The sequence below is a fragment of the Marmota monax genome, unplaced genomic scaffold, assembly GCF_021218885.2.
Source record: "Marmota monax isolate L192 unplaced genomic scaffold, Marmota_monax_Labrador192_F-V1.1 WCK01_AAM20220418_F8-fsc00001, whole genome shotgun sequence".
Taxonomy (NCBI): Eukaryota; Metazoa; Chordata; class Mammalia; order Rodentia; family Sciuridae; genus Marmota; species Marmota monax.
The window spans coordinates 44,266,396-44,289,140 of NW_026693777.1; the positions used below are offsets into that span (position 1 = coordinate 44,266,396).

General features: G+C 47.6%; 2 protein-coding genes across 7 annotated transcripts in view; both read right to left on the minus strand.

Moving 5' to 3' along the window:
• Positions 1–248: 248 nt before the first annotated feature.
• Positions 249–15,683, minus strand: Pla2g4f (phospholipase A2 group IVF). Of its 2 annotated transcripts, XM_058584713.1 has the most exons (20): positions 14,950–15,682; positions 13,991–14,063; positions 13,286–13,422; positions 13,077–13,205; positions 12,604–12,644; positions 12,277–12,319; positions 11,738–11,804; positions 9,311–9,480; positions 9,088–9,201; positions 8,837–8,874; positions 8,326–8,461; positions 6,091–6,227; positions 5,613–5,835; positions 4,654–4,768; positions 4,297–4,434; positions 4,110–4,217; positions 2,827–3,021; positions 2,348–2,514; positions 1,286–1,472; positions 249–963 (listed from the first exon to the last, which is right to left on the minus strand). In XM_058584713.1, exons 1-20 carry the CDS (start codon positions 15,055–15,057, stop codon positions 743–745), a joined length of 2,547 nt encoding a protein of 848 aa, XP_058440696.1. In that variant the 5' UTR covers positions 15,058–15,682; the 3' UTR covers positions 249–742. The 2 variants fall into 2 exon arrangements, with proteins under 2 accessions (XP_058440696.1, XP_058440697.1); XM_058584714.1 differs by lacking the exons at positions 13,286–13,422; positions 13,991–14,063 and having other exon boundaries at positions 14,950–15,683.
• Positions 15,684–17,526: 1,843 nt separating this feature from the next.
• Positions 17,527–22,745, minus strand: part of Vps39 (VPS39 subunit of HOPS complex) — a 46,982-nt gene continuing 41,763 nt past the window's right edge. For all 5 annotated transcript variants that reach the window (XM_046460814.2, XM_046460813.2, XM_046460815.2 and 2 more), the window contains 6 exons: positions 22,502–22,604; positions 22,220–22,265; positions 21,030–21,179; positions 20,764–20,898; positions 20,430–20,521; positions 17,527–19,536 (listed from right to left, as the gene is read on the minus strand). In XM_046460814.2, coding sequence (XP_046316770.1) covers positions 19,461–19,536; positions 20,430–20,521; positions 20,764–20,898; positions 21,030–21,179; positions 22,220–22,265; positions 22,502–22,604 — 602 coding nt within the window. In that variant the 3' untranslated portion in view covers positions 17,527–19,460. The remainder of the gene's footprint in view (positions 19,537–20,429; positions 20,522–20,763; positions 20,899–21,029; positions 21,180–22,219; positions 22,266–22,501; positions 22,605–22,745) is intronic.

Here is a 22,745-nt window from a genome sequence, read left to right on the forward strand (position 1 = left end):
GTTCCTAGGAAAGGAAGGGAAGACTGTGTTTGCCTGAGGTGGCAGCTGTACACATGACCAGGAAATGTGGCCCAAGTTGAAGAGTAGAACATTGTGCACACCAACCAGCTGGAGCCTGGCCAGTTTGGGCCATCATACCACAGCTTCAGCAGACTGAACAGAGAAAGATGGTGATCTGTGAAGAGGTACAAGGGAAGCCAGGAGGCAAAGGAAAGTTAGCAGGTGGACTTGGAGACAGTGACACAAGCTGGTGACTCATGGGCTCCTCTTTATTCTTGACAGCACTGTATCCAGGAGCTTGGAGTAGGTTGGGGACCAGAGCCACTTTGCAGGAAGTGTGGGTGGCTTTATCTCTGCTTTAAGTCCCAGTGTAAGAAGCAGAGCCTGCACATAAGTGCTCACAACTCCCACCCTAGAAAGTAGGAGTGAGTGCCTGGACCCTCTGAGTCCTGGGCTGTGGGTAGGCCTTGTGGCAAGACTGGCCTGGTTCTTTCCACACCACTCTGAGAAACAAGCACTGCTCTCTTCTGCTCTATATCCCTTGATCCCATGGAAGGATGTACTGCCCCATCTTCTCTAAGTCCAAGCTGTGAGTCTGCAAGACTTTTCAGGCCTGAGGGATCTCAGGGCAGGTCTTAGAGAAGTTGGAAGCAGAACCCTCTAAAGCCTCGACTCCTCATCAAGCCCTGGGCTACAGTCCCACATCTCTCCTCTCTGCTGTAATCCTCTGCCTCCAGCCTGGTCAGCCCCCACCCCTCTCCCCAGCCTGCCACCGATCCAGGGCCAGCTTGAGAGCATGCCTCACAGTGTCCACATTGTTCAAAACATTGTATCGACTCAGGGCCACCAGGCGATCAAATTCCCTGGGTTCATAGGTGAAGTTCATCATGCCATAGGGGGTATCTGGCCCATTGATGTCAAAGTCCCCAAAGGCTTTCTCCTCAGAGGTTTGCTGCTCAACACCTGTGGGTGGAAAAGTAGAGGTGAGGCCAGACTGGAACACTCTGGGACTACCTGGGAGCTGATATCCCAGACACCTTCCTTGCCCTAAGACACCTGGCTGGTTCCCTGTGGGAATTGCCTGGGCCCACATCTCAGCTCTCAGGCCCATCAGGAGGAGATATTCCAGTGTAAATGCTGAGAACCAGTAAGCAGAGGGCAGCAGTGGCCAGCTCAGGCCTTCCAGGAGATATGCAATGGTAATGTCCAGAAGGTCCACTATTGGAATAGCATCCCTTCCCCCAGAGCTCTGTAGATCAGATGCAGGTCTGGGTTTCTCTCTTACCTGGGGCCAGGTGTGTACGAAAAGTATGGTTGACCAGGGGGAAATGTAGCACGATGGGTGAACTGGGGTCCTTGGCCTTGGCAAACAGATAGCACTCACGGGGCCTTTCCAAGTCCTCAGGGCCCACCTCAATCCTGGGGAAAGGAATCCCTCGGTCCAGGCAGTATTTCTCTGTCATCTGTAAGACCTAGGAAGTGGGTGAGTTCCTGGCCCTACCTGTCTTCCACCCTGCCCTCCCTCCACTTGGGACTCAAATAGACCCAGGCTTCAGGCCAGCTCTGCTTTTGAACAGCTGAGTGACCTTCTTAAGATAATATCGCCTTTCTGAGCTACACCTTTCACTTGTCAAATAACTATCTAGTGGGATTGTGAGAGATTAGCAATAACCAATAATAATCAATAATCAATGATCTAGGGCCCCCATCATCATTCTCACCATCATTCCTCCCCATGACATGGCCTCCCTTCTCTGGCCCCTCTCTGCTCCCTGTTTGGGGCTAATTTCAATTTCACAAGGTTGACACAATGATCCCAGGATCAGTGCTGGGTAAGGTTATATGGATTATCAAATCTAGGTTCTCTTTGGACCCAGGAGGATAAAGAGAAGAACAAAGAGTGAAGGACTGGTCCTGTGGCATGACCAGAACCCACCTTTGGAGATAGCATCTGTCCACTACTCTGCAGAGTTTGAAGGAGTCACTGCTAAAGTCACCCCAAAGGCCCTGTTGTTACCACAGTAGCAAGGGACAGCAGGCCCAGGCCCTGGCCCAGACTGGAGTGGGAAATCCTATCATAAATGGACAGAGTGTAGAGCAGAGTCTAGCTGATGCCTGAAGAACCATCTTCAACTTCCTCTTCCCAATTCCTCCCACAATCCCAGCCATTCTCCTCTCCCAGATGGATCTGGACTGCCAACAGTGATCTAAAGGCTCTTGCCATAGATCAGAGGCCAGCCTGGCCATGCAGAATGAGCTCTAAACATCTAGCCTGCCCCTCAGCAGAGCCCTCTTTCCCCTTCCTCCTCCCCATTCACCTCAGGCCCCTGCTGCCTCCCTGCTTTACCTCAAAAGGGGCCTCCAAGGAGTAGTCAAAGGACAGAATGAGGTCCACTGCCCGCTGGGGCTGCAGAATCAGTGGGAATGGAGAGTTGATAGCAAAACCTCCATCCACCAGGGATAGGCAGTCTTGCATGGGTGTAAGTTGGTTGGGGAAAGCATCCCGGTGTGTGTCTGCAAAGTACATAGGAACAAGCACAGTTGCTCTTGTTAGTGACCCTCTTTGCACTTGTAGCCTCAACCTCTCTGCAGAGTTCTCTCTTCCCCTCTGACAGCCAGGGGCTCTCCCATCCCAGCCCTTCGACCATGTTTTCAACCTCTTGACACAGTGGCCAGATAGCCCTTCTTCATCAGCCACCAGGCAGCAGGAGACCACAATTCAATACTCCCTCACACATCCCATGACAAAAGCCAGTGCTGGCCCCAGTGAGTCATAGGCATGAGCACAAAGTGGGCTACCCCCTCCCTGCCCAGGGCAGAACCCACCTTTCCAAGCCATGAACTCTCTGCAGGCCACATAGTCCTTGTGCATGCAGAGGCCCCGGATGAAGTTAAAGTTCTGGGCAGAAGTAAAGCGGGAAGTGAATATGTCCAGCAGGGCCTGGGAAAGGGGCCCCTGTGGGGTGAAGAGCCTGGTACGTAGACACATAGGGTCATGCAGCTGGAACTCCTGGCAGTCATCTAGGTGTGTGTGAAATACAGTGAGAAGTGGCATCTTCTTTGTCCAGTGACCCTTACAGCTCAGAGAAGACCCCCTCCTTCACACCCCCTCCTCTTCTTCCAGGCCCCCACGGGCCTCTGACTGCTGATTCACAGAACCCTTTTGTGGTACTGGGGGTTGAACCCAGGGCTTCATTCATACTACTAGCAAGCACTTCCAGTCCTCCACCCCCATCCTCCACTTTTCTTCCTTTGAGACAGGATCTTGCTAAGTTGCCCAGGTTGGCCTCAAACTTGCCCTCCTTCTGCTTTAGTTTCCCAAGTAGCTGGGAATTATAGGTGTGCCACCACACCCAGTAACCAGAATCCTTTTTAAAGACTTTTTCTTTTGTAATCTCATGTTTTGAAAGTTACCAAGGACTGTGCCTTTATAAAATAATTGACCTCCTCCTACCCTTTTGAAATAGCTGTATATATAATTTCTAATTGGAATTCCATCCCTTAAACACTGAGTGTTGTACTTCTGCTAAGTATGAAGGATACAAAGGTGAATAGAGCCTGTCTCTGACCCTGCAGGTCTCAGGCCTACTCTGGTAGGGGAAGTGTGGTCATATAAAGAGATAATGAAACATAATACTGCCCTAGTTGTGCATACAATCCTAAGAGATCAGGGGGGTAAGACCCTCAATCAGCCTAGAGGGTTAGAGTGGAAAAGAGAAGACTTCTGAGAAAGTGACACCTGAGCTGAACCTTAAGAGTTGAGCAAAAGTTATCCAGGAAAGAAAGGTGGAAAAGATACTGCATAGGAGGATTCTCCTAGGCCCTCTAAGCACAGGTCAAAGGGGAGACATGAATGGAGTATGGAAAAATACCTGGTGATCTTGGGCCAAGTTGACCTAATTGGAGTCCAAAGCAGAGAACTCAAAGGTGTGGCCCTATCACACCCCAGGAATCCAAAGACCCTAAGCTAGAGGGTCATTTCCTCAGGACTTCCCTGAATCCAATGGGACAACCAACTTTTACTCTATCCCTTCCTTCATTCTTCATCCTTCTGCCAAGGACCCATTGCTGGCAAGTGGTAGTGGGGGTTTGGGAGTCTCTGCCCTCACCTGTGATGTTTACACGGTCTCTGTGCCAGTCCAGGAATCCCAGGCCCAAGCCTGCAATCTTCAGGAAGATCTCATCCAGGCTGGCTGCAAAGGCACTGCCCCACATACCTAAGGAGACAGGCAGGGCTCCCTCATCAGGGCCTGGTCCAGGCACCTGCCTGTCCCAAGCCCTCCATCCTAGACTCACCCTGCAGGTAGCAGATGCGTGGCTCAGGCAGGAGGTGCAGCAATCGTCCCATGAAGAATTCCGAGCCAAAGAGCTCAGTAGGAATATAAGCCCCATATTTGGGGAAGCCGACCTCATGGGGAGTGAACTCACACCACTCTGGGGACCCAAGGGAAGGGAAAGTCACCGGGGCTTTCCATCAGGGCCCTCAAGCCTGAGGAGGAATCTTGACTTGCCAAGAACAGGAAGCAGCAAACCCACTGTGCTCTAAGGACCTAGTTTGTGGCCACCTCCCACTTGTACTTGATAGCCCTGGATCACTGGCCCTTCTACCAACCATCTCCTCTGTCTCCTTCCTTGGTCTCTACTCCCAGGTACCTGCAAAGTCTTCTCCACTGATGTTGGTGTGAACATTGATACTGGCATAAATGGGGTAAGGGTTCTGACCCTGGTTGATGGCCTCTTGCTGGTCAGACAGCTTGGCAGGGTTTTTCTAGGCAGAAGAGAAGGAAGGCAGCTTGGTCATTTGAGAGCTTCACCCCCTGTGGCCTGAGATCAGCCCTCCATGGGATGTGGTGTGCCCACAAGAGAGACTGAGTTGCTAAGTCCAGGGCTATAGAGACAACTCTCTAAGGGAAAAGTGTAAGCTGCAGCAGAGGTCAGGCCACAATGGGTTTTGTACAATTCCAGGGACTATAGGAATATCTTTCCCTCTTCTTTCCCATTCAAGGAAGCATATTAGAACACAAGGGGGTTTAACACTGAAAGTAGTATAATTTAATTAAAATAAAATTATTAGAAAATGTTGCTTCTTGGCTTAGAAATGAGAAATCATTGGTGACAAACAAACTCAACTGAGATCCACACACAGTGAGTCAGTACCTCTGAACCTCATTGCCCTGGACAGGCTGGGCTTGCAATTCTGGGAGTAGCCATAGGTGGTTTGAGTCAGGGTTGCATTGACTAATGAGTGGATGGGGCATTGTGACTCAATGAAAGGCAGAGCCAATTTCAAAACATACCTGTGCTAGGGCCTTACCCTAGACCAACTAAAATCAGTCTCTCTGAAAGTGGGGCCCAGGCATGGTTATTCTGAAAAACTGCAGGAGATTCCAATATACAGAAAGAGTTGAGAAGAGCATGCTGGCTCCCCCTCCCCAGGGGTTAGGAGGCAGAAAGGTGAAATAGTGTCAGCCACCTGCTCTCTCACTCCTTTCTCTAAGAGGAGCTCAGCTCTCAGGGGCAGTTTTGCAAGTCTCATATCTTAGACTGGGGGATAAGAGCAGGGGTCAAGAAGTTTATGGACAGAGTGTATTTACTTCTTTCTCTTCTCTTACCTCCTGGTTCAGAAAATATTCAATGAGGAGGCCCCAGAGGTCAACAAGCGACACACTGTGGCCGAGGCTCTCCCGGACCCCCACTTCCTGAGTGTAGTACTGTAGCTGCTCTGTGGATATCGCCCCTATTTTACTGCTGCAGACCCGTGCTTGGACATGCTCAAGGCAGTCCTGCAAGGCCACATGGGACCAGTCTGGGTCCTTGTAGAGTGTGGAGATGCACCTGGGGATAGAGAGGGTATGTATTGAGTTAGGGATAAGGGAGGACAGTGAAGGGAAGGGAGATAGAGGAGTCTATGAGTGACCTTCCTCCCATCATGTGCACCTGATGCCCCTCATTCAGAGAAGTCCTTGAAATTCAACCTCTTCTTGCCCTTCCTAACCCCCTTGAAGACAAGCTCCCAGCTCCTTCTGATGACTATCAGATCACCAGGCCACATCCCTGCCCCTTCAGAGCTCATTTACCTGCCTCACTTACCAGGTGGACCCAGATACCCCACACAGGTAGGTCACAGCATCCAGGAGACCAAGCTCCTGCAGCCCCGCCAGGCTGCCATATAGGGAAGTCATGGCTCGGGTTCCACCCCCAGAACCCAATACAGCTACCACAGGCACCTGGGCACAATAATAATGATGATAGTAACAACAACCATGACTACCACTGTGCTTTAAATATTATTGCTTATCCATGTCAGATATTATAAGAGCTTTATAAGTTTTACCTCATTGAATCCTCACAGCAGCCCAGTGAAACCTCTATTTTGCAAATGAGGAAACTGGAGTGCAGGAAGGTCAAACAATGTGTCCAAGATCATACATTTAGTAAGTAATGAGCTATCAAACCCAAGCAGTATTATGATACTGATGATACTCTAGAGATGATGCTTGACCAGTATTCCAGGAAGGTAGATTAGTTGGAAGTTATATTTGACTCACCAAAAAGTTAAATCAGGGTTTCTCAATCTTGGCAATGCAGATACTTTGTGCTGGATAATTCTTTGTTGTGAGGTGCTGCCCCATGTGTGGGGGATGGTTAGCAGCACTCCTGGCCTTTACTCAATAGATTCCAGTAGCATCCCTTTACCTCCCCCACCCCAGTTGTGACAATAAAACATACCTCTAGACATCAAAAAATGTTCTCTGGAGAATGGAGGACAAGATTGCCCCCAATTGGGAACACTGAGCTAAAAGTAACAAAGATCAGCAAGCAGCCTATACCTGCCCCCAGATGTGAATGGTACCAAATGCTGAGGTCTGCCTCAGGTGCATGATAAGATAAAATTCAAAATGTTTTGGCTGCTTAACTTTCACACAAAGGGTTGGTTCATTCTGCCCAGACTCCCTCCCCACCCACCACCCCTGGTATCTGGAGTTGAACCCAGAGGTGCTTAACCACTGAACCACATCCCCAGCCCTTTTTATTTTGAGACAGGGTCTTGCTAAGTTGCTGAGGGTCTACTAAGTTGCTGAGGCTGGCTTTGAACTTGTGATCCTCTTGACTCAGACTCCCGAACTGCTGGGATTATAGGCGTATAACACTATGCCTGGCCTTTGCCCAGTCTTGTGATTCCTTTCCCTGTCCTCTTCTCCCATCTTGAAAAAATATTCCCTGGTCTCTGCTCATGAAGGGCCCTGTTGTTCAGAATGATGGATGAGACAAAGCATGTATCTGGCACTGAGTGGGCACAGATGTAACCCAAATGAGCAAACCAGGCTTTTCAGCTTGTTGGTGCTGGGCATGGGCTCCATCTCCTGAGCAAACAGGTAGCCAGGAGGAGGCCATCAGCCTCTTTCTGGTGTACCACAGGCCTGCCTCTCAGAACCCCTCTCCTCCTTCCCAGCCACAGGGATCCCAGAGACCTTCTACTTCCAAATCTCTTCGACTACAATTATGGACTTAATTGTGTCTTTTCAAAACTTGTTAAAGACCCCAAATCCAATGTAACTATTTTTAGAGATATAGCCTATAAGGAGATAATAATAAAGTGGGGTTATAGGGTAGGGCCTCAATCTGATAGGACTGATGTTCTTATAAGAAGAAGAAGAAATCTGGGCACAGTAGTGCATGCCTGAAATCCTAGTTTAGGAGTTTGAGGTAGGAGTAGGAGGAGTGCAAGTTTGAGTTCAGCCTGAGTAACTTAGTGAGACTCTATCTCAAAAATAAAAAAGACACCAGAGAACTCCCCTTCTCTCTCTCTCTCTCTCTCTCTCTCTCTCTCTCTCTCTCTCTCTCTCTCATGCACACAGACAGAGAGGAAAGGCATTTGAGATCACAGCAAGAAGAACATCAACAAGCCAGGAAGGAAGACCTCATCAGAACCCAACACTGACCCCTGAACATCCTGGATCTTTTCTGCTTTTGGAAGCTAAGCAGGGTCAGGCCTGGCTGATGGCACTTTGATTTTTGTACTTCATCCTCTAGAACTGTGAGAAAATAGATTTCTGTTGTTTAAGCCACCTACCCTGTGGTATTTTGTTATAGGAGCCCAAACTGACTATGAGATCTACCCTTGGCCAAGATTGTTTAGCCCTTGTTCCACATAGGGTGTCCTGACTCTCTTGATTGTGCCCACCAGCTCAGGCAAATAGGCCTTTATAAACCCCATGCTTCCTCTAGGCTTTCTGTCACCTCTTAGCCACACAAGTTCCCTTAAAGAAAGAGGCTAGATTTGGTCCAGCAACCCTGTGATCCAGCTCTACCTCCATTCCATACCTGGTCACAAGGTGGAGCCTGGCTCAGTCCCAGCACTTGCTGCAGGGCCTGGGATACAACCTGCTTCCTCTTGTCCAGAAACTCCTGCTCCCCATCACAGAGGTCAAAGCCAAGGCGCAGGTCCAAGTCCCCAGAGCTGCCTCAGAGGGAATGGGGAAGGGTACTGGATGGTTGTTCAGTGGAGGAGAACCTCAAGCCCAGCCTATTTGTCTCAGGAGCACCCCATACTCTGTGGAACCCCTCAGAAAGATCTTGACACATATGTGTGGGGTTCTGAGGATGTACCTCAGTGGTAGAGTGTGTACTTAGCATGCAAGACGGCCTGGGTCCAATTCCTAGAAGCACCCCTGAAAAAAAAATTCCCAGACACTTCCCACCAGAACCAAAACTGGGGAGGGAAAGTGGTTTTCATGAACTGAGCTTTGTGGGCCAGAGAGCACAACACATTAGGGTAATTCCCCACACTTCTAGCCCAGCCCCAAAAGGTCTTCTGCTGGAAGTCCCACCTCACCTCATTTCTGCCTTCACACTCAGAGTCATCTCCTGGCCCTGAAAAAGACAGCAGCCTCATCCCTGAGCATGCAGAGCAGGATTCTCCCAGGGAAATTACCTCTCACCTGTGGCCCCAGTTTCTCTGGTAACTCTGGTCAGATGTGGACAGTATGGCTGAGCTCAGGGATAGACTTATCTTTCCCCTATCCCCAGACTTCTCTTGGTGGTCACATAGCAATCAGGGATCCTGGCACCCAGACAGAACCTTACCTCCTCCAGGAATACAAGGCGCTGTTCCTCCTGGCCTAGGGGCAGAGTAGAGAGCAGAATGCCCCCCTTGCCCTGTTGTATGGTTTGTACCTCCAGCTCAGCAATTGGCCCACTCTGTGGAGAAGACCCACAATGATCAATCTAGAGTGAAGGAAAAAGTGGCTCTGGAGCCTCTTTCAGTCTGGATGAGTCCATCATCCTACCCTTCACTGAGCTCACTCACCTGTGCAACTGTGAGCTTCTTCTCTAGCTCCACATCCAGCCTGGAGCTCAGCACTGGATTTATGTGGAAGATAAAAGTGGGTGGGAGGCCTGGTTCCATGGGAGGCTGTAGGGGCAAGAGCTGTGGCTTCTCGTAGGCCCCAGGCACTGCCAGCTTGATTTGCCTAGAGGCTGAGGGCAGAGAGTCCAGGTGAGGGTGAAAGTTGATGAAAGAAAGTGTGCCTCCTGATAGCAGCACCCTGAACAGCTATAACTCTTTTCTCCTCTTCCCCAGGAACTTCCCCCTACCCCTCACTCTTTTGGCTCTCAGGCACCTGACCATTGGAAAAGCTCTTGGGGTCTTAAAATCTGCCTTATTTATAACTGGGGGCCCTGGGGAGTGAGGGAACACACAAATGCCTAGGGAAGTGGTAAAGGTGGGAAGTGGGGAGGCAGAGGGCCCCTGGCCATATAGCCTATGGACCTGGTGATTTTGAAATTATTACATTAATTATATGATATTGTTATGGGCCAGGCTATATGGGCAATGGCCAGACAGACTCCATTTTACCCTGAAATTCCATATCATGTAAGAAATGCTTCTCCCATGAGAAAACTCCGCCTCTGCCATTCTGATCCTGCTTAGCACACCCTGCTTAAAAATGCAAATGTTTCTGTTGTTCTTATACAACGAAAAATTTTTTCTCTTTTTGGTTCCTATTTTTCTTGGACAATGTTTCCTGTCAGAGAATGATTGTCTAGACATTAGTGATCATTCTTTAACTTGTACTCAACTAGGATTGTTTTTACTCACTTCCCCTTATGCTTATGATTTTAGATTTCATGATGTTTGCTTGTAGTTTTGAATCAAAGCAACAAACACTATGATTAATGTACTAACATGTTTTAAAAGGTGTGCTCTAACCCCTGGAGGGGGGTCAAAGTATATAGACTTGCAGCCTGCCTCTTGGCCAGCCAGATGGTGAATCTGGACTACCAGCTGGTGAATAAGTGTTTCATCTTCTGCTTTAAGATTGACTCAGTGATTTATTGCAATCTCACCATAACAATATGTAATTATATAAAATTGATTATTTATTACATTAATAACCAGTTTTCAACTGGTAGTTTCCCCCATCTCTTTCCCTCCCCAATTCAAGCTCTGAGCTCATTGCCTTGGGGGAGATTTATGAACAGAGATAAAATGGAAATAGGTTACAAGTTGCTCTGGCCTTAGTTTCTAAAGTGGAGAATGTAGGAAGTGGGCAGAGGACGTTACAAAGGAAGAATGTGATTCATGATTGCAGAGAGAATATGCTTTGGAGAAGCAGGGGAGGGGCAGTACAGGATAGAAGGTGAAGCTCAGGCTGTGAAGAAGCAGACAGACCTGTGGGAAGGAGCAGTGAGGCGGCTTCCTTCCCTGCTTCCCAGCAGGGGTGGTATGCAGACCAGATGAAGATGCATATAACATATGACATTCTGCATATGACATCCAGGCAGAGGGGCCTGCAGACAGCCTCAAAGAAGAGTCCCAGATCCCAAACACAACATGAAAACAACAAATACCTAAAGGTGGACCCATAAGATGGGGTCATACCCCTTATAGTACCTCCTTGCATTAGATAAGACCAGAGACTTGGTCAGGGAGGGAGAGAATTAGAGAAAACTGGAAATTTGCTATTTCATTCACACAAAAGTTTATGGACTGAGATGTGGATATGCTAGTCATAGGCAGAAACAATAGACTTTGGTCTCATGAATTAAAAGAAGTGAGTGATTATTCCTGCCTCACAGGGCTGCTGCGAGGATTACAAGATCAAACAAATGTGAAGTGCTTAGCACAGTGTCTGATTAGTAAGTGCCCCATGCTACCTGAGCAGCATTCATCCCAAAGGCTCTTGACTCTCCATATGGGAAGGGCCCTTAGCTGTCACACTGCCTCAACTTTACTCCCACATCTGGATTCCTCCTTCTGAGTCTGTGGCAGACTGTATTGATGGCCCCAGTCCACTAAGAACATGCCCAGGCTAGTCTGCTGGACACAGAGGTAGAGGACAGACACATGGAATAGTGCCAAACCTAGAGCCCAGGCTCATGGAGCTATCCCCACCAAGCCCAATCTTGATCAACCAAGCCCCAGCTGACTGCCAGATGTGTGAGCTAAATAAGTGCTTCTTATTGAATGCTACTGAGATTTTGTGGGTGTGTTTTTTTTTTTTTTTTTTAGAGCAATAACTGGATGAATATAACCTCTATGCTTGAACACTTCCAGGGACAATAAATTCATTACTTCCGGGACAACCCATTCCATCCTTGGTCACTTTTAAGCAGTAAAAAAATTAGTAATTTCCTGCTCTAGGCCTTCCTTCTTGATATTAGCATCCCTCAACATCACATCCACCCTCCCTCAAGCAGAAAAAGCAAGACCCAAGGCCCTGACCAGACTTACCATACTCCGGATATGGGGCTGTCCCATCTCCCTTGAGGGTGCCCTGGATTCTCAAACAGGGATGAGCCTGAGGAAAGCAGAAGCCTTGGGAGCCAGAGCCCACAGGGCTCTCCACAGGTCTGGACCACGTTGGAGCAAGGGAGGAGTATCCAGGGCAAGGTCTAAGAAACAGCTCTCCCAGGACCAGTGACTTATGGGCAGGGGTCTTCTATAGCAGGCCCTGTTATGTTCCCCTCCCAGGACACAAAGGAAGTTGGCCCTGGTGGACAAGGAAAGTATAGGATCCTGAAAGTGGCTCCTTTGATAGTCTCAACAGTCAAGGTCTCAAGAGAGTAATGGCTGTGCACAAGGTAGGAAGCCTGGGTCCTGGGCTATACCCCAGGGTCAGGACAGCTTCTTATTCTTCATCTTCCTAGCACATCTCCACTCTAAGGAGGGGCTGAGTATTCTTCAGAGACAAGTGAGCATCATGGACTCAGTCATGGACTCCTCCCTGCTCCCTGGCCCCAGACAGCCCCAAGCCTATCTTCCCTACTCACCACCAGGACTCCATTGGTGATGACTTCAGATGCAGGCACTTGGCTGCAAAGGAGGAGGAGCTTATGAGCCATTTTGCCGCATTGCTATGGCTATTACAACAATAATCTTACCAAAGCAGTTAGAAGAGCCTGGGGAGCATTAGAGTTGGGGGGTGGGGACCTGTCTGACAACAAGTAAATGGGTATCCAAAGCAAGCTTTCCCTTCTGAGGCCAGGTCTGCAAGACCAGCATAGGACATGGTAACCAGCAGCTAGGAGATAATATAACTTAAACGTCTCTGTAAGTCCAAGACTAAATGTGAGGGCATTGACTCTGCTTGGACTCACCTTTTCTCCAGAAAAAATTCCACCTGCAGCTCTTGTGTATCCTATATGGAGGGAACAAGGGGAACCTGTTTTAAAAAGGTTCCGAAAGCCTCAGGGACATCCCTGACCCTTAGCCCTGCTTGGTTCTAAGGACTAGAAGAGAACTGTCATGGTCTCTTATGGGCACAGGAAAGTAATGGCATCTCTATGAGAACTTTGTTCTTTCAGAAATTTGTGCCAGATGCTGTTCTAGACACTGAGGATTTAGCAGAGACACAGACAGACTAAGCACACTGTCCTCTAGGAGCCCACATTTTGTTTTCACACAGGAATCAGTATATGTGGGAAAACTTATAGGGTTGATGTTGCAGAATAGAGAAGGATCTATCTTGGAGACTTGGTCTGTGATGACAGGAGCCCCCTCTCCCATTGGTGGCCCTGGGCTGGTATCATCTCTTCCAGCTTGGCTTGCTGCTATCCCAGGTGGGGCTCACCTGCTGGTTGAGTGGAAAGATGTGTCTGTGGGGTTGGCCAGGCTTGAGATGCCTCAGGTCAAACAGGAGCAGGGAGAGCTGGTCGCTGCCCAGGACATCCTTGTCATAGAGAATGAGCTCTAGGACATTCTGGAAAGGGAGCAGGCAGAAGGTAAGGAGCTTGGAGGAGCTCTTTTCATTCTGTAGATTGGCCTCTCGCTGGTCCTCACCTTCACAGCACCATGGATCTGGTAGTGAAAAGTCTCATTCCATTCAGGGTCACTGCAGTTAGCCACCATCTTTGTCTGCGCAGGGATAGGGGATGCCGTGGGCAGCCGCAATTGCACATAGCAGTCAGCTTTGGACACTGCAGAAAAAGGTCCTCAACCTCAAACTCCTATTGCTAAAAAGGTTTCCTGGAGGTGGCTGGGCCAGAGGAAAGAAGCAGGGTGGATATGTAGTGCCCATGTAGTGTGGTGGGGCAGGGAGCTTTGGTATCATTGACTCCAACTTGACTGGTTGCATCTCCTATTCAACTGAACATAAAGCCTACAGTGACCTATTGAAGAGATCACATGGAGACCATTGAGTAATGCCCAGAAACTGTCTGATTCAGGCAATAACCCTCCCACCCCCACAAGCTTGTGAGCACCAGCATGGAAAGCAGGTATTGACTTGTGGTGACAGCCACCCTTATAGGCTGGCATCTTCTAGATTCAGAGAGGGGTCTGGAGTCTGTAGAACTCTCCCCTCCAGTGGCCCCTTCCTGTATGCCCCTCATCTAGGCAACCTTGTTTGATGGTTAGCATCAGCCTTCCACCCCACTCCAAGTAAGTGCACATATACTCATGAACACACATACACACACAACTTAAGATGAACTTGGGGAGGCCTTAAGGAAAGGAAGGAGAGAAGGTAGAGATGGGGTCACTCACATGGGTCTGCATTCTGGATATTTCTGGCCCTTAGCACCTTCACCTGGAGGTCATAGTATGGGTGGGTTTCCCGCTGAAACAACAGAACTCCAAGGACTCAGCTATAGGATTCTCGGGGTGGGGATTTGGTCTCCCTCCAGTGATCCTTAGCTCAGGTTTCCCTTTGTCTCATCAAGAAGCAACAGTCTGGTCCAGGGTTGCTGATGTCACTCTGCCAGGAGGTCTATACCTAGGAGGACTTTACAGGCCTAGGTGTTGAGAATTCAGCATTGGTAATGAACCTGAATCCTGGCATCCATCAGTCCTAGTTTCAAATCTCAGCTCCATCATGAGATGAGCTAGCTGAACCAATTATGGTTGTCATGACCACAAGCCTACAGCACCCTTGGACTATGGTGCTTCTTCTGTAGATTGAGGATGGAGTAATGTGTTTAAGGAGATTGAATATTAAAAGAGAAATCTTGATTCACCGCACCCATTAACTCCCTGACACAGGTTGGAAGACAGCCTAGTAGGCAGCAGGCAGGTGAAGGGAAGTTAAGAGTCACTGGCTTGTACTGGTCTGACAAGTCATTAAGGAGATTGTAGCTTGGGCCCAGGAGAGAGAACATCAGATTGCAGTTTCTAGGCAGTGAGACTGCCCCTTCCTAATCCCTCCAATTCCTTATTCCTTCTACAGCAGTGAATTTTACAGCCAGACAAGAGTATTCTTAGCAAAGTCAATCAAAGACAAGTCAAAGTCAATCAAAGTCAATCAAAGCCCTCCATTTCCTACTTGGAGGGGATTATTTTTGAGAGGCAAACACTTAGCCAATCTCTCTTGCTTAAGGTTTGCCAGGTTATTTGGTGGCAGGTCGTATCCTAAGTCAAAACCAAGTGTGGGGCTGGCCTCTGTCCTCACAGAGGACAGCAGCTCCAGGACTTTCAGTCCATAACTTCCAGGTGAGATAAGTACGTACCTGCAAGTTCCTCCACTGAGGTCCCTTCTCTTTCTTCCGCAGCAGCACTGCTTCCAGGAGGGGCAGCCCCTTGCCTGCCAGCCACCTTGGCCAGAGGGCCCAGAGCATGGCTGGGCAACCCAGTTCCCAGCCGAAAGCCCCACCTGTTCTCTCCCTGTCCTGGCTACACTCCGTTCTCAAGTCTGACAGGTATCCCTGGAGTGGGGAGGGCGGAGCAGCCGCCGTGCTGAGGACTCAGGACTGAGTAGCCCTCTCCTGGTAGAGGTGGAGTTTGTATGCTCCAGGAAGTGACTAGAGCCTGATTACCTCAGGCAGGAGGCAGTTTCATCCAAGAGAGTCTTGGGAGTCTCTGGTTAGCATTCTGGTTCACCAACTCAGTTCCTCTGGTTATCATTAGGCTGGTTGTGAAAAATAGATACCCGAGACTCACTCTTGATGTCCCACTTAATGAGTGGGGGTGAGCCCAGGTATTCCTATTTCTGACCAGCCCCCTAGACAGCCAACACGGCCCTCCCATTAACAGCAGGGAAATGGAGTATCAGCAACTAGCCTCTTCCAGCTGCTGGTAAGGCTTAAAAAAAAGTTCTACCTTCCTCAGGGTTCTGAAGCAGAAACATGGCAATCTCTTCATCAGTGTTTTCATCTGGACTCAAAGATGTTTCCCATCTCTCTTGGCCTCCCGTATTTATTCCCCAAACACTAAAGAGCCTGCTGCATGTTACACAGGTAGGAGGGTCATCCATATCCTGTAGAAATCTGCAGGCCTTATGACTCTCTGTGGCTTTTGCCCAGGTCCCCTTCCCGGGACAATGGGAATACCCATATGGCTCAGAGAGAGGTATATGGTCAAGTGGTGTAAATATGGACAGGTATAAAGAAGGTCTTTCTGAAATGTAAACGAACGAAGGCAACACCATTTTGTTTTGACCTGACTCCATTTTATGCTTGCTAAAATGTCTTCTTTCCATCCTCCAGACAGCTATATTGATGTTGACAGTACTGAAGGACCTTCTTGCAGCCCAGATATATAACAAAAATGAGTCTGAAATGTGTAATCAAAACAATGTAATCTCATGTAATCAAAATATCTGTCTCAATAAGATCCTTTCTAACCTACATTCTTGAGGTTTTTGCCTTTATAAACTCTATAATTCCAAAATGGAAGCAGTAGGAGTTCTTTGGGGTGCTGGCCTACTCTCAGTCACTTGCCTGGCATGCCCTTATTATGGCTCAATAAGCATGATGGTAATTCTCACACACTCTGTGACATTTCTGTCCTTCAGGTGCTAGGGATAAAGGCTTTAGAGTCCTCCCAGCCATGTAGACTCAGGTTGCAGATATATGTCTCCTCTGTGAACACAATCTTCTAGGTGGCTGAGAGGCAGTCTCCAGGAAAAGAAAGGACTCTGGGGCAGTGAACTACTGGAAGATGCATTTCTTTTCTTCAATCAAGATCCAGTCATCTCCACTCTTCCCTAAGACCTAGAGTTAGAGGCCCAAACAACATCCAAAAAAGGTGATTCAAGTTGGACTTGGTAGCACACACCTGGAGGATGGCAAGTTTGAGACCAGCCTGGGAAGTGAGACCCTGTCTCACAAACTAAAAAGGGCTGGGAATATAGCTCAGTGGTAGGCACTTGTTTAGCATGTTTGAGGCCCTGGGTTCAATCCTAAAACAAAACCCCCCACAAAAAAAGGGGATTCAATTCTAAAATGAACCAATTGGGTAAGTTCAGACCACAAACTCCCAGAACCAAAGCGGGTGGGACTGCCAGAGGAAGTCAATAAGGGAGAGCCTGTCTCTGCTTGATTTGGACTATGAAGCTAAGCTCTGCGGGGGGTGGGGGGAACAGGGCTCTCAGAAATGACCCAGTCCAGCCTCCTTAGTGATCTCTGTGAACATTAAGACACTCTCACTCCTGGAACCAGAGGAGCCAGAGGCCAAAGTGGGAAGGGCACAAGGCAGCTGGTGGCAGAGAAAGGCTAGGGTCCTGTCTGACTTGCATACTTTCTGGGATGTACCACCTTTTTCTGAAGTCATCTGCCCTATGCCTCAAAGTGATGATTCAAATAGTTTCAGATATTACCAAAGGAAACTCAGGATGGTCATAGACGGCTCAAGAGGATTATATAGAAGGACCAAATTGTATTTTTGGAGTGGGCCAAAGTGGACTATTACTTCTCCATTTCTCAAACATCCTTAGGTCCTCACTCCTACCCATCCCAAATCCTTCCTTGCATCACCTTTCCGTTCACCATGACCTGTAGGAAGAGGAAAGAAACCCTGCAATGTGAAGTGAAGGAAAAGATAATGTGGATTATCTAGAGTGCCTGTGAGTCTATAGGACACTGTGATGAGGAAAATGTTCTGTATGTGCTGTCAACCTATCAGCCTACAGTCACACTCGCTGTACTGGACAGCACAGACTTATATTCACAAGAGAAGCGTTAATTCTAATTTTTTCATAGTCACTACTGGCTTATTCTCCATTTTTAGCTAAATTAGATTCCTTTCACTGTCTTTCTTTTTAACCAAAGTCCACATGAAAGGGTATAAAAGATTCAGACAAGCTTGGCTTCTTGCTTGATTATGTTTATTAGAAGAAGTTATGAGATGTCCATCAGTCTTCACTACAGGACCTTCATCTCCAGCCTTCTCCATACCTATGCAGAGGGTGGACAGAGTCCAGTGAGGGAAGACTGGAGTTTGGGAAAACGGGGTCATATAGGGATACCAGATGGGAAGAAAATGCACACTCTTTATTCTATTGCTTCCAATACAGTTCATGAGAATGGAAGGTACAAGCACAGCAGGCCAAGAAGGCAGGGCTTGCCATGCAGGAACTTTGGCCTGCTCTTTTCTGCTGCTTCTGGAGGAAGGACAGCCAGAGAAGTGCAGATAGGGTCATGCACAGCACTGGTTCTTGTGAGTGGCAATGGCCAGGGACTTTTCTTTCTCCACATGCTGCTCCAGAAGGCTCTTCTGAAACATTGTCCAGGTTCTCAGATCTGAACAGAGTCCCCCATGTCTGTGAATGGTGCTGGTGGACTTGCTCAGTATCCTCAGACCTTCCCACCTACACATAGAAAGTATCTGGGAGGAGCCCAGTCTGCTTACTTATCTTCAACAAGTTGGCCTATAGCACACAGTCCAACCCAGAACAGTACTGTAGTTTGCAAAGGACCACTGTATGTCAAGGATGAGCCACTGAAAGTGTCAGCATTGGGTACCATCAGCCATCCTCACTATCCTTAAAGACACAAGGGCAACAAGATTACAAATCTACAAAAACCCTAGTGAGGATAAGATGCAAGACCACTTGCCCCACACAGCCTACAATGCAAGAAACTCCATCTTGGGCATCTCTGGCAGGATCCCCCACAGCACTCAATAGAACTGGTGGTGAGTTATCTTACAAAACCATATGCTCCTGCCCCTACTCTCCTGTATCATTCTGCTGTTCCTGAATCCTCACTAACACTCAGCACCAAAGCAGTGTCAATTCCTGATATGACTAATTCTAGCGTGTGGGAGAGATCCAACTTTCCATCAGAACACAATCCTCCAATCCCTGAAAAACAAAGCCAAGGAACAATGGCCAGGCCCAGCTGGAAGGTAAGAGGACAGAAACTGGTTGGAAAGGAGAAAGGTGTCCAAAGCATAAAGATCTCTGTTCCCAAAGGCTAAACCAACCTGTCCAGGCTGGAGGTAAGTGAGTCAGGAGCCTCTATGGGAAAGTTTGCCTAATAGTATGGCCAAAGAGGGCCTATTTACAATGTACTGACAATTGATTATCAGTGTGTTCCTAGAAACTGAGACTTCCTCTTGCTTCTCATTTTACCTCATTTAAATATTAGCTATTCCTAGTGTCCACAGAGTGGGAACCAGCCTGGGTGACACAGTGAGGGGAGAGATAAAGGGAGAAAATAAATAGTGTAAAATAAAAGAAAACTGAAAATTAAAGAAACAAGCAAGGAGACTGCTGAGGGGACACAGAGCTCAGCTTCTGTGGTGAAATCGCTGGCATTACACAGATGAGTTGCTTGGTCTCTGTGGCTGGAGTGGTTCTTGTATTCATTCTTCCACAGGACTCTCCAGGCAGCCTTGTTGAGGGGTGGGTGCTTGTGAAGCCGTGCACTTATCTTAATAGAAAAACTCTCAATAAATAACCCCATGGGTACAATAAACATTTGGAATAAGTCTCCTTATTCAGGTGATTAATATGCCAAGGCAAGATGGTGCATCTCTTCCTGTCCATGCAGGTGTTAATTCTCTGGAATTGCCCACAACATAATGGTATCAGGTGTAACTAATCTCTTTTCTATAAAAAAGCTGGTAATGCCAGACCAGAAGTCTAGCTAATTCAGAGATGTTCCAGGGTGCAAGGTAACCAGTAGTGTCCAAATGGGGAGACACTGAATGGTGGCAGCCCCCGATTCCTAAGGCCAGCTGCTCCTTCACCTCTCTGGGATAGCTGAGCTGTCCATGCTGAATCCCTGGGATGCTGGGCTCAGGTGTCGGCTGGGTTTACTTCTTTGGAACAGAAGTAGTGCACAACCACTCCATTGGGGTATCTTGCAAATGCACTGCAGGGAAGGAAAATGGCTCAGAAGTCAGGATGTTCTCCAATAGACTATTTCTCCAGTACTTGCAAAGAGGTACCATATACCTGGGAGTCACCCTGGAAGCAGCACACCCAAATCCCAAAGAACAGCCTGTACTGAGGGCCTCTGGATTTCTGTAGCCACCATCTTTGTGTAATAATTGAACAGAGAATGAACTGCATAAAGTTCAAGTACATGGGGACATTTCTTATTAAATAATCAGTCCATGGCTGAGAGTATATCTCAGTGGTAAAGCACTTTGCCTAACATGCACAGGGGCCTGGGTTCCATCACTGGCCCCACAAAACTAAAACAAAAAAACAATGTAAAACACATGGTCATAGCTCAGTACTGGCTTACTGAAGGCTGACAATGCTCATCAGAACAAGTTTCAGGCTACTCTAAAAAAGAACAGTGATTTAAGTCTTTCTAAAGCAAAGAATTCTTCCAGCCATTTAAGAGAAAGAACAAATCACTCTCCCTTGAAGGAAAAAGGACTGACTACAGAACATGGGCTTAGAGGATTTGCTTTTCGGAGGGTAGCAGGTTGAAATTTTTTTTTTTCCTTAAGATATAAGGACTTTCTGCCCATCGCTCTCACACACTGGCTACATCATTACTTCTAGATGCCAGAGGAAAAGAAGTTTTTAAGCAAGAATTCAACAGTTCCATGCCATACATTTCAGGTCTTTAAATTATCAAAGCCCACCTCCAATAGAACAGAGATAGCTCTTTCAAAATACAAGAACTAAACACAGATAGGACTGCCAGTAGTTGTGCTTTCCTCCCTGGTTAAGGTCAGAAATCCATCACAAGCATTTTCCACCTCTGGGGAGCTCCCATCTGAGTTCAGATGCTGGTAGGGTGGCACTCACCTGTTCCCAATCTTCTTCTTACATACCATGCACACCTTCTCCTCTGTGATGATGCACTTCACCTGCTGGTGTAAAATCCGTTCTTCCTGGACCTGCAAGAGAAGTTCTGCATCAAGCACATAGAAACAGAAAGTAGAGGTTGCCACAGATTCATCCTTCAATGTTCACAGATTCTCCCTGATGGAACACTTACAACTAATTATAAAGCTTGGACCTGCTTGAGCTACACTATTTTCATATATGAGACTCTGCCTTGGTGGAACTGTGGAAAGAGAGTGGAAACTGTCTCATACTAAAATATAAAAGCCCACCCTAGAGTTTGGAAGGCCCATACCCTCAGGAACTCAGCATGGAGAAGGTTCTTGAGTACTTGATTGAACCGTTTCTTTTGTGCATTTTCTTCCAAGACCTTTTCCAGAAAGATACGTATGTCATTGATCTGAGTGTTTGCTGGCAGAAGGTTGAGAGCCTAGAACAGGAATAGAGATGGGAACGTGGGTGAAACAGAGAGAACATGAAGCTAAGAGCTCTCAGACCCTAGTCTCTTTCCCCAACCTCTTTGTCATTTGGTGCTCCATCTCTTGGAGAAGGATCTTGTACCTTGGTGGTATCCAGTTTGCTATGGTGTAGCTCAAGGACCTGCAGGGCAGCCTGGAGGTTGGCTTGTGGCTCCAGCAGCTCCAGCTTTATTGGCCCTAGGCAGTGAATGCTGGGGGGTGACAGGTACATCCGAAGCAGGGACAGATATACCTGTCTCAAATAGACAAGTTGTACACATCAGGCTGGCAGTAACACTCCCAGAACTCCCCTAATTCTAACCCCCTGGGATAGTAGGCCTAAGATTAGAAGGGTTGGTCTATAGTAACAGCTGATGAGGAACATTTAAAATATACCATTTTCACCTTTCCTTTCCTAATTTTTTTTTTTTTGGTACTGGGGATGGAACACAGAGGCACTTAACCACTGAGCCACATCCCCAGCCCTTTTTAATTTGAGACAGGGCTTCACTAAGTTGCTTAGTGCCTTGCTAAGTTGCTGAAGCAATCCTCCTGTCTCAGCCTCCCAAATTGCTAGGATTACAGATGTCATTTTCACCTTTTAAATGTCAGAAAAGTCAAACCAACAATGAGGAAGTTAATTAAAGACTGCTTTTTGCCTGAAGAGGAGCCACAGGGTTTATATACCTCAGCACTCTCAACATTTGGGGCCAGATAATTTCTTGTGATTGGGACTATCCTGTGTATTGCTTAGCACTCTCAACATATAATTTCTTGTGGTTGGGACTATCCTGTGTATTGCTTAGCACTCTCAACATATAATTTCTTGTGGTTGGGACTATCCTGTGTTTTGCTTAGCAGGATATCTGGCTTCTAACTCCTAGATTCTAGCAGCACTCCAATCTCTAGTGATGACAATTACACATATCTACACATATTGATAAACCAATGTGTATTCTAGACATAGGATTGGACCCACCAGATGTTCATTCTCAATAGGCTGACCACATAATTAACTAACTAATCAGGACTCTTGAGAGTAAAGGGACAGGGATGCTACTAATAATCATATGGATGACAGCAGACGTAAGCCAGAACTATCCCAAGTAAACCAGGACATACAATCACCTTGCATCTCCTTCAATACATATGCAAATATCATTCCATGCAGACTCATGTCCTATCTCATTTAGAAATTCATACTAGTGCCATCTGTGGTCACACCAGATGGGGGGAGTTCTACTAAAGGGGAGGAGATGCGTACATGCTCCCTGTATCAGGGCTATTACTTACATCTTTGTTGCCATCTTTGTTTTGGTCGTAGTGTGTGTGGCAGTACCTGGAAGGTAAAAAGTGGTAAGGGAAGGTGAGAGGGAAATACATCTAGATGAAAGGCTATCCACATGGCCTGCTCCTACAGCCTAACAGTAGCCAAAACCAAGGGTGGCTATGGGAGGTGACTTGCGCTCCTGCAGTGCAATGTAGGGAGATGGTTTTGTTAGTCTCTTGTACCACTCATCTATCTGGGGCCTGCTTATTAATTCCTTGAGAGGTGGGATAACTGGGCTGACTTACTCCTCAGCCATCCTTGTATCCTTCAAGACATGGACATAAATGAAGAGTGCTTGCTCATGTTTCCCCATGCGCCCCAACAAGAGGGCTCGTTCTTCTAAGAGGCCTAAGAGGAAAAAGAAATAAAAGTAAGTAACTGCCACTGGGCTGGTAGCTCAGTGGTACAGCACTTGTCTGGAATGCCCAAAGCCTTGAGTTCAATCCCCAGCACCACCTCTGCAAAAAAAAGTCACCGTCACCATCATTA

Bases quoted from the DNA above. Each gene is read 5' to 3' on its own strand.
- Pla2g4f (XM_058584713.1), bottom strand. From the start codon at position 15,057: ATGCTCTGGGCCCTCTGGCCAAGGTGGCTGGCAGGCAAGGGGCTGCCC. The intron at 9,202-9,310 runs GTGAGTGAGCTC...TCTTCTCCACAG, and splicing joins AGAAGCTCACAGTTGCACAG to AGTGGGCCAATTGCTGAGCT. The intron at 1,473-2,347 runs GTAAAGCAGGGA...CCCACTTCCTAG, and splicing joins CCTTGGAGGCCCCTTTTGAG to GTCTTACAGATGACAGAGAA.